The following is a 9,431-nucleotide window of genomic DNA, read 5'->3' on the forward strand; positions in this document are numbered from 1 at the left end:
GAAGGAGAAGTGGTGCGACGGCAGCGCCTTCCGCTTCCGCTCCGTGCCCTTCTTGTCCGTTCCCGGGGTGGGGATGTTGGCGGCGGCGGCGGCGACATGGGGAGCGGCGCGGGCCGCGCTGCGAGGTGAGGGCGCCCGGGGCTGAGGGAAGCCCGGGGGCGGCGGGCGGCCGGCCGGTAACGCCTCTCCCTTTCTTTCCGTAGCTGGCGCAGGCCCGGCGGCGGCGGCGGCGGCGCAGGCCCGGCTGGCGGGGAGCTCCGCTGGGGAGACTCGCCGTGAGTGAGCGGGGCGGGGGCGGGGAAGCCTCGGCGGGGTCACGCCGTTGGGGCTGCTGCCTCGGGAGGGCAGTGGGGAAGGCCGGTTGCACCCCTGTCAGCTCCAGGCTCGGCGGGAGGGCGTTTGGCCGCCCTTAAGAAATCGCTGCCCGATGTGAGCTGTTCCGTGAGGGCCTCGGGAAACGGCTGACGCCTGAACCTCGAGTCCCGCGCACAAAAATCGGCTCCGTTGGTGATGGTGCGCGCCCCGCGTTCCCTGTGCCCTGCTGCGCCTGTGCCCTGCTGCGCCTGTGCCCTGCTGCGCCTGTGCCCTGCTGCGCCTGGGCAAAGCTGCGCCTGGGCAAAGCTGCGCCTGGGCAAAGCTGCGCCTGGGCAAAGCTGCGCCTGGGCAAAGCTGCGCCTGGGCAAAGCTGCGCCTGGGCAAAGCTGCGCCTGGGCAACAGCTCCGTAATTCCTCGGTGCCCTTGGCCTTGGGTGTTTGTAATCGTAACGTCCGAAAGGCAGATCCGTCGCCCGGTGTGCAGTGGGTCGGTCATCGCGTGCTCAGGGGACACATTGCCCATTTACCTTGGCGTCGCACAAGTGTGGGTGCTTGGTGGTTTTCCACAAATCGAGCACCCCAAAGCCCCCTGCCTCATTGCAGTTACACAATAAACACATACCTGTTCTGCTTATTTAATACATATTCATTCTAATCTATTTAGGTTGCATAATGGCATTAAGTCACTCCTCTTGGCTCCATTGCAGATCATTCTGCGCATGCCGCCTTCTCTTTTCGGGGGTCCTTGGTGGTCTAACCCTTTTTATCCATAAATGGTTACGTGTCACCTAAGGACAATTCAAGGCTATTTTCTCTTGCCAGTGTTTTTCCAAAAGGAATGTTTGTCCTTGATTAAATGGGTAACGCTTTGGCCAAGATATCCCATCCCTAAGCTTAGGTTAAATTTTAAAATACCAAACAATACTGGATCAAAAAGGAGTCTAGATTCGTGATAATTAAACATAAATATCTTCTTTCCAACAACAAAAAAAGGAAGCAACATGAGATTGTAGGATGTTCTGATTGTGTGGGGGTTTGCTTAAATGCTGGCACATCAAACAAAGCCAGGATTATCTTGTCTAGAAAAGAAGATCCTTTCTAGACCCAGGCTGAATGTTGTGAGCAGTATCTGAGTTCAGATTGTTCTGTCATTTCTGCCTCTCTTTCATTTTGGTATTTGCTTCTCCCTCATCTCATTGGGCTGTTCCTCCTGCTGTATTTACAGCCACAAAAACAATTCTGTCTGGCATTGACACAAACTTCCTTCCTTAGCAAAGTCTCCAGGTCCATGTTGTTCTGTTCTGTGGTACCACAACACATGTATGTTGCTATAGTCTTGTCTCTTACAGCATCCTATTTATTCTGCTCTACATATATCTTATGTTTAGCTTCAGATTTACCATAAGCAAACTTTGCTGATGACCTGAAGCTGCCTGCCTTCTGCCGGAGCTACTGAGAGACAGCTAGACTGGTTAAAGAGATCTTTAAGCCGGGGGTGGGAGTTGCTGCTCTTCTGTTCGTAGCTTTCTGTGTTCCCTGCTGTAATCTTTGAACTTTGGGTTTTTTTCTTTAGCTACTGTCAGACCAAAAAACGAGGTAGAACAGAAGCAGCTCTGTGCTTTTGGGGAGTATGTGGCTGAGATCCTGCCCAAGTACATCCAGCAAGTACAGGTAGGTGCTGTGCATGAGATTGTTCTTGGGGGGGGCCAGGACCCAGTCAACACGCTACTTCTTTGTTAGATGTTTTCAGAACTTGCTCTGGAGAAGAATGACAGAATTACTTGAAAGTCACTGCGATTATTAAGCCCCTTTAGCTGATGTCCTGCTGTACAAAGTACTGTCTTTGTTTAGGTGTCTTGCTGGATCTGGTAGAACGTTTGGTCCTGTTGGTGTTTGTACTCATGCTCTTTCCACTGTTCTCATCAGGTGACCTGTTTCAATGAGCTGGAACTTTTAATCCATCCAGATGGGATCATCCCAGTTCTGACCTTCCTTCGAGATCACACTAATGCCCAGTTCAAATCCTTGGCTGACTTGACTGCTGTTGATGTCCCGTCTCGGCAGTACCGCTTTGAGGTAAGAACCACTCATAAGCGCGGGGCCTGGAGAGTTTCACAAGCGCTGATGGCTGTGGATGCTTTTGCAACTCTGACTGCATTTTTTGCTTTCTGACAGTGAGAAGAAAATCCACTTTGAAATACTGGGGTTTTTTTAATCTGCTGATAGTGAAAGTAGCAGCAGAACTGATACTGCCTGAGTTCCTAGTCTGGTTTTCCTTTTGTGCTCTGCTGAAAGTCTCTCTCTTTTTTTTATTTTCTATTTGGCTTTGTTTTGCTTTGGTTTTACGAAAGTGTGTAGAGATTTCTTTCTGGCTTGATGTGAATTGCTGCTCTTCCTTCTTCTACTTAGGTCTGTCAACTGCCGTTGATACAACTGATCATGTTTTTCTTTAAATCCCATCAATCTTCTTAATAATTTTCCTCTTTAACAAAAAAAAATCCCCAAAAACCTATTTAGTTGTTTTCAAAACATTCCCTGAAAGTCGGGACCAAATAGGAAATGAGGTGGATTTTCAGAAAGCTCTCAGGAGATTTGGGGTACTGAACTTCCACTGAGTTTCAGTGGATATTGGAGATTTGATTCCCACAGATGCTTTTGAAAATCTCACCATATAGCTCCTCATCTGCAGAAGGATTTCAGCTGCAAATAGAAAAATAAAAGATACATCTTTGGGGAAACGACAGACTCAGCATATTGCCTTCTCACCTACTATTAGAAAGCTTTGTTCACAGTGTTGTTGCAAAGACATTATAGTAGTTTAACCTAGAAAGAGCTGCAGAAAACCGCGGCAGAAAGCCCCTAGGGCTCACATGCTGTAGGGGGCTGACTATGATTTCGGCAGCCTTAGGGACAAAGAGATGTCCGTCTGCCCTTGTCTAATCTGGGCAGGCTGCCTTTTGGACAAGAGAAGTGAATTGGTGGATTTTCAGTTCCCAGCAAGTAACAAGGATAATGAGAAGTAGCTGATTTATTTTCCCCCTTTGGTTTATGTTGTGGTATTAAATCACTTACAGCAGCTGCTCAGAAAGCAAAGCGTGGCAGCTTTGCCTTATTATACGTTAGTTAATCAGTGACGGTTGTTTTCAAATATAGCTCCTCCTTGCTTTGCTAGTAACAGCTTTGACTTTCAGTAATATAGCTCATGATTAGGCAAAAATCCTGGGAGTTGTAGGGGAGTTGTAGAGTTTCTTTAACTTGCAGGCCTCCAGTCTCTGAAGAAGTTGAAGATTTTTTTAATTCAGGATTTTTCTTTTAAAAATCAGGGTAGCAGATTCATTGAAATAGTAGAAATGTAGACCTTAATGAATTCATCTTCTCCAGCCATCTTCACGGAGGCAGTGTCAAAGAAGGCTACACAATTTCTTAGGAAGGTTTGGGGTTTTTTTTCAGTCTGCTTGTAGTGTGTATTCCCCCCCGCTGGAGGTTCCAGTAGTCCTCATAAGCAGCCTTTTTATTAGCACTTTGTCACAGAAGAGTTATACATTTTCACTGGTATCCAACTTCTTTGCTTATAATTAAGTGTCTGTCTTCTTAGCTTTCTCCCACTGGATGCTGAGAGTAATTGATAGCCGTTTTCTTTGTGACAGACTATTGAAAGACTATTGTCAAGTGTCTCCATCCCGTTAATACTCTTTAAGATTTAGTATCCCTCTTTACTTCAGCACTTCTTAATCAGTCATGTTTTTTAAATCTCACAATCTTTTTATTGCAATTCTAAGGATCAAAGTGGTAAGCTATTGGAACCTCAGTTGTAATAGTGTCTTTTCGTGTGCAGCTCTGCAGTGCTGAATGTGCTTCTGCTGATAAAGAATATTTGAAATAGTGCTTTTGTGCCTTTGCTTAGCCAGTACTGTACTGCAAAGACATCCGTAAATGCCATACGAGGCCAATGCCGCCTTCTGTTATGCTTCAGATTGTGTACAATCTCCTGTCTCTGCGGTTCAACAGTCGGATCCGTGTGAAGACGTACACTGATGAGCTGACACCTGTTGACTCGGCAGTGTCTGTGCACAAGGCAGCAAACTGGTATGAAAGAGAGGTGAGCGCCAGCGTAGCTGGGAGCAGAGTCTTTGTGGAGAGGGGCTGTGTTCTCCTGATTTAACTCATTCCCAGGGCCCTGAGGAAGAAAGAGAAGTGTTTCCTTGGCTGCCTTTTCAGAATAAGAGATAAAAGGATGTTTGATTTGCTTTTCAGTGAGTTCCTGCATCAGTTTCACTGGCATTGCATAAAGCCAGGCATGTAACTGAAATTTTATGGACATAATACAGGAAGGGTTGGGGTTTTTTTTTTTCATGTAATTCAACTTACTTGGCTTCATTTCATTTAGGTTTGGGACATGTATGGTGTTTTCTTCGCCAACCACCCTGATCTAAGGCGAATCCTCACAGACTATGGCTTTGAGGGCCATCCTTTCCGGAAGGACTTTCCACTCTCTGGTTACGTGGAGGTAGGAGATACACTCATATCTAAAATTGTCAAATCTCTCCAATACTCTTATTTCCTAATGGTTTAATGTCCAGATGGAGGCCAGTGATAAGTGGTGTCCCTCAGGGGTCCGTAGAGGGACCAGTACTTTTTAATACCTTCATTAATGACACAGACAGTGGGATCGAGAGCACCCTCAACGAGTTTGCAGACAACACCAAGCTGAGCGGTGCGCTGTGCGCCTGACACGCCTGAGGGACAGGTCCAAGAGGGACCTGGGCAAGCTCGAGAAGTGGGCCCATGTGAACCTCATGAGGTTCGACATGGCCAAGTGCAAGGTCCTGCACCTGCGTCAGGGCAACCCTTAGTACCAGTACAGGGTGGGGGATGAAGGGATGGAGAGTAGCTCTGTGGAGAACGACTTGAGGGTAACTGGTGGGTGAAAAGCTGGACATGAGCTGGTAATGTGTGCTCACGGCCCGGAAGACCAACCATGTCCTGGGCTGCATCACAAGCAGCGTGGCCAGCAGGTCAAGGGAGGTGATTCTGCCCCTCTGCGCTGGTGAGACCCCACCTGCGGTGCTGCGTCCAGCTCTGGGGTCCTCAGCACAGGAAAGACATGGACCTGTTAGAGTGGGTCCAGAGGAGGCCACAAAAATGATCCGAGTGCTGGATCACCTCTCCTATGAGGACAGGCTGAGAGAGTTGGGTTTGTTCAGCCTAGGGAGAAGAAGGCTGCAGGGAGACTTTCTTGCGGCCTTTCAGTACCTAAAGGTATTGAAAGAAATACTTTCAAATATAAGAAAGATAGGGACAGGCTATTTAGTAGGGCCTGTTGCAGTAGGACAAAGGGTAATGGTTTTAAACTAAAAGAGGGTAGATTTGGATCAGATATAAGGAAGAACTTTTTTACAATGAGGGTGGTGAAGCACTGGAACAGGTTGCCCAGAGAGGTAGTCGATGCCCCATCCCTGGAAACATTCAGGTCAGCAACCTTATCTAGTTGAAGATGTCCCTGCTCATTGCAGAGGGGTTGGACTAAATGGCCTTTAAAGGTCCCCAGCCCAAACTATTCTATGATTCTGTGAGCTGAGTTTCGGTACAGAGATGTGACTGCTTTACAGTTCTTTGTCTGAAAAGCACTATGGATATTTCACTTGTCTGTATTCCCGAGGAGTTGTATAGATCTCCTGCATGGAAGTTTGAAGTCATCACAAAGTATCATCTGTAATAAGGCAACCTAAGGTCAGAGGCATAGAGCAAATTTCATGTGCTGTATACTGAAGAAATTTGTCAGGCAGAGAAAGTGCTTCTGCTTTTAGCACATCTTCTGGAAGGTTAAACTTTCCACTGCAAAACCGGAGATTCCCAGAGGAGTAAAGGGCTGAACTGATCTTAACGCAGTTGGAGCTCCACTTTGTTGAGGTTTTTTTAAGTCCAGATTATAAAATTCTAGTTGAACTGATGCTTGCCATTTATCAAATATTTACCTCTGTACGTCAAACCACAAGTGAAATGAGTGTGCTTGGTATCTCTCCAGTTTCAAATGACCGCCTTGCAGAAGCAGTCATGTTTGGTGCAGTTCTCAGACTGAACTGAGTCTCAGGAGAAAACAGTGAGGTTCTTCAGGCAACAGAGGATTTTAAGAAAAATAGGAGTAACAACAAATCCTGCAAGTGAGGACCAGGCAGCATCTCCTAAGCTGTGGTTTGGAGATATGGACTGGCACAAAATCAAGCCAAGGATAAAGGGTCAAGGATAAATCAAGTCAATCAGAAGTGTCTGGTACTCACTTGCATTTCACCCTGGTTGTCTTTTTGTCCCATGTTCTGACTGTTATGTGAAGAAGCACAACTAAAACCAAACAAACTGTCATATTATAAAGATTCACAGAGCAGTCCCCAGCTATGTCCGTGGACAGGCCACCTTATTGCCTGAGGTTATATGGTAGCAAAGAGGAGGGTTTTCCCGGAGAGCCCAGAGGTCTCGGTGGCATCTGGAGGGCTTTTGTTTAATAACGAGAACTGAAGCTGTGGCAGAGGCCTGTGGCCTATCCAGGGTGTAAGAAGTAGGATTGCCTGTACCAGAGGGTGGTCTGGGTCATTACTGTGTACAGCTAATAGTAGAGGAGCTATGGAGATGGTGTAAAAATGACTGGCCTGTGTTCTTTGCACTGTTCTAGGTCCGGTATGATGATGAAGTGAAAAGAGTAGTGGCAGAGCCGGTGGAGCTAGCTCAGGAATTTCGCAAGTTTGATTTGAATAGTCCTTGGGAGGCATTTCCTGCCTATCGTCCAGCTCCAGAACCCCTGAAAATAGAAGCAGGAGCCAAGAAAGAAGAAACAAAATAGCAGCAGAATGGAGCGGATGCGTGGCACCATCCTTACTGTTCTAATGCAGTATTTATAATAATAATAAAAATCAATATAAGATTCTTGCCTGTTGTGACCATGTGAATAATGTTTTCAAACTAGATGAAAAGCAGAGGGTGAGGGATGCTAATGTACAATCCTGATAATCCAACTGGTAGGTGTTTTATCTGCAGCTTTGAGTTCTAAGATGCTGGATTTGTCTTTTTGGTTTGCAAATTGAGTGGAGTCCAGGCATTCCCTGTGGCTAAGATGTTTTATGTACACTGCTTCTGTGAGCTGTCCCTGCGGGTGTGAATCATAACCTGAGCACTTGCTAGTAGCCTGTACTGAAGTAGGTGTGTAGCTTAAGCAATGGGACAGTAGTATCTTGGCTCCAAGATGGGTGTTCAGAAGACCGTAATAATATAGCTACAGGCAAAGCTTTTGTAAATGGTCCTAATACACTTGTTATTAGGAGAACACAAGATGCACCTGGATCCAGGCCACAACAGTGCGGAGCCCTGCATTGTTTCCTTGGGAATTAGGTCAGTGCCTGTTCCCCTGGCAGAAGGAGTTGCAGGTAACCTCTCCTGTCCACTGTCTCGTGCTGGGTTTTCCTTCAAAATCAAGCAGTCTTTACTTTCTCCAGCTTCTTCAGATTGTGCTTTTTCCTGCAGTCAAAAAATATTTCCCTTCCCTTGTCCCATAGACAGAAGCTATGCCTTTTTGTCACTATTCCAATTATTATAAGCTGTAAGATATAACGGCATTACCGCTGTCTTTGCTGTTATGGAAAATCTCAGCTCTTTCCAAAAAAGCTGGAAAAATACTAGTTTCAGTCCACCCACCACCTGTTTGAATGGGATTACATTACAGCAGTCATCAATAATGTCCCTTGTCCTTAGTCCAGAAAATGTGTAATGCAGTTCTGCATCAGAAAGATGACTGACCTCATTAAGATTGGAAACTATTGTGAGATTTTATAAAATAATGCACAAGCTATTTGTGGAGATTTCCTGAATGGCGACTTAAGCTTAAAAATTGTAAGAGCACTAATTAAAAAGGGGTTTGTGGGAGATTATAGTATGGGAGGGAGGAAGGGATAGGACAATAATAAATTCAATTAGGAAAAAAAAGGGACAAGTACTCATTGTGGCTAGAATTTGATCTGTTTGCAAGAATAAAAAGCTGAACTGTTTGATAAGAATCAGGCTTCATGTTTGTTTTCACCCCAGTCTTGTATACATGGGTGTCTTAAATTTTTTTTCCCCTTGATTCTTTTCAGGCTGCTGTGGCTGGCAGTGTTTGGGATGTGACTCAGAACAGTGTTCTGTAGTCAAAATTAATAGCATTTGCTGCTCACCTTAAAATTATAGCTTTTTCTGGGAAAGGGGGGAGAAAAAGGAACACAAATCAGCAGAAGTTTGGGGTTTTATGCAGTTCTTAGCTCCACTTTGGATCTGCCATCAATTGAGCTGATTAAATAGGAAACGTATTTTTAGTCCTTCCTGCAACATGTTCCACAGCTGGTTCTGTTTTCTCTTGCAGTGGCTCTTTTTGCATGCTGATGCCTATTGCACAAGACGGAAAAGTCCCTGGAACTGCTTCTGTCACTGTGAAAAGTCTTTAAAAAGCCCATTTTCCCCTCCATGTTCTCCCTTCCCCATCCCAGCTTGCTTGAGGTGCTGTGCCAAAACTCACGGTCTATGTATCATAAAAAATATCTGTTTCCCAGTACAATAAGTCAGAAGACTGATGGTAGCAGGAATAGAGGGAAAACTGCCTTTTAAACATAATGTTTGTGCGGAGGGAGAATTTGATTGACATAACATCAAGAAAGTTAAGGCACAATGCCCTGTCAAGTTAGACAAAATGCAAGGTTTGCTGAAGAATGTGTCTACTGGAGTTGAAGCAGCCAGCCCTGTGGGGACAGGCTTTGGCTTCAGCAAGTCTTTAGCGTGTGGAGTAGTTGCTAATAGACCAAAATCTCTCCTCAATAGAGAAGCCTGGGAGCTTATGAGAGTGCAATTTATTCACCCAAATGCATTATTCCAGGGCACAAGAGGTTGCCCAGCCTCGCCAAGTACTGCCACTGTGGGCACACTACCTCCTCTGCTGCTTGGGAGCCCCAGGGTCCACCCCTGCCTGTGGAGCCTGCTTGCTCCAGGTTCCTTGTGGCTAAGGGGCACTTGCTTCATGACAGGCAAGGCTGGGGTCAGCTTGGTCAAGCACATCGCTGTCTTCCAAATCCTCTGCCCCTGCCTGGTCCGCACTACCAGCA

The 9,431-nt window shown here is 46.1% G+C and overlaps 1 protein-coding gene across 1 annotated transcript; it reads left to right on the forward strand.

Moving 5' to 3' along the window:
• Window positions 1-12: 12 nt before the first annotated feature.
• NDUFS3 (NADH:ubiquinone oxidoreductase core subunit S3) lies at window positions 13-7,236 on the forward strand. The gene is made up of 7 exons (XM_064462708.1): window positions 13-125; window positions 204-275; window positions 1,889-1,986; window positions 2,242-2,391; window positions 4,289-4,414; window positions 4,703-4,822; window positions 6,983-7,236. The coding sequence occupies exons 1-7, from the start codon at window positions 74-76 to the stop codon at window positions 7,148-7,150; spliced, it is 786 nt and encodes a 261-aa protein (XP_064318778.1). The 5' UTR covers window positions 13-73; the 3' UTR covers window positions 7,151-7,236.
• Window positions 7,237-9,431: the final 2,195 nt, after the last annotated feature.

Source organism: Phalacrocorax carbo, chromosome 10, assembly GCF_963921805.1.
Source record: "Phalacrocorax carbo chromosome 10, bPhaCar2.1, whole genome shotgun sequence".
NCBI classification, from domain to species: Eukaryota; Metazoa; Chordata; class Aves; order Suliformes; family Phalacrocoracidae; genus Phalacrocorax; species Phalacrocorax carbo.

Coding starts and splice junctions, on each gene's coding strand:
- NDUFS3 (XM_064462708.1), top strand. CDS start 74: ATGTTGGCGGCGGCGGCGGCGACATGGGGAGCGGCGCGGGCCGCGCTG. Junction 276..1,888: donor CTCCGCTGGGGAGACTCGCC/GTGAGTGAGCGG, acceptor TTTTTTCTTTAG/CTACTGTCAGACCAAAAAAC. Junction 4,415..4,702: donor CAAACTGGTATGAAAGAGAG/GTGAGCGCCAGC, acceptor CATTTCATTTAG/GTTTGGGACATGTATGGTGT.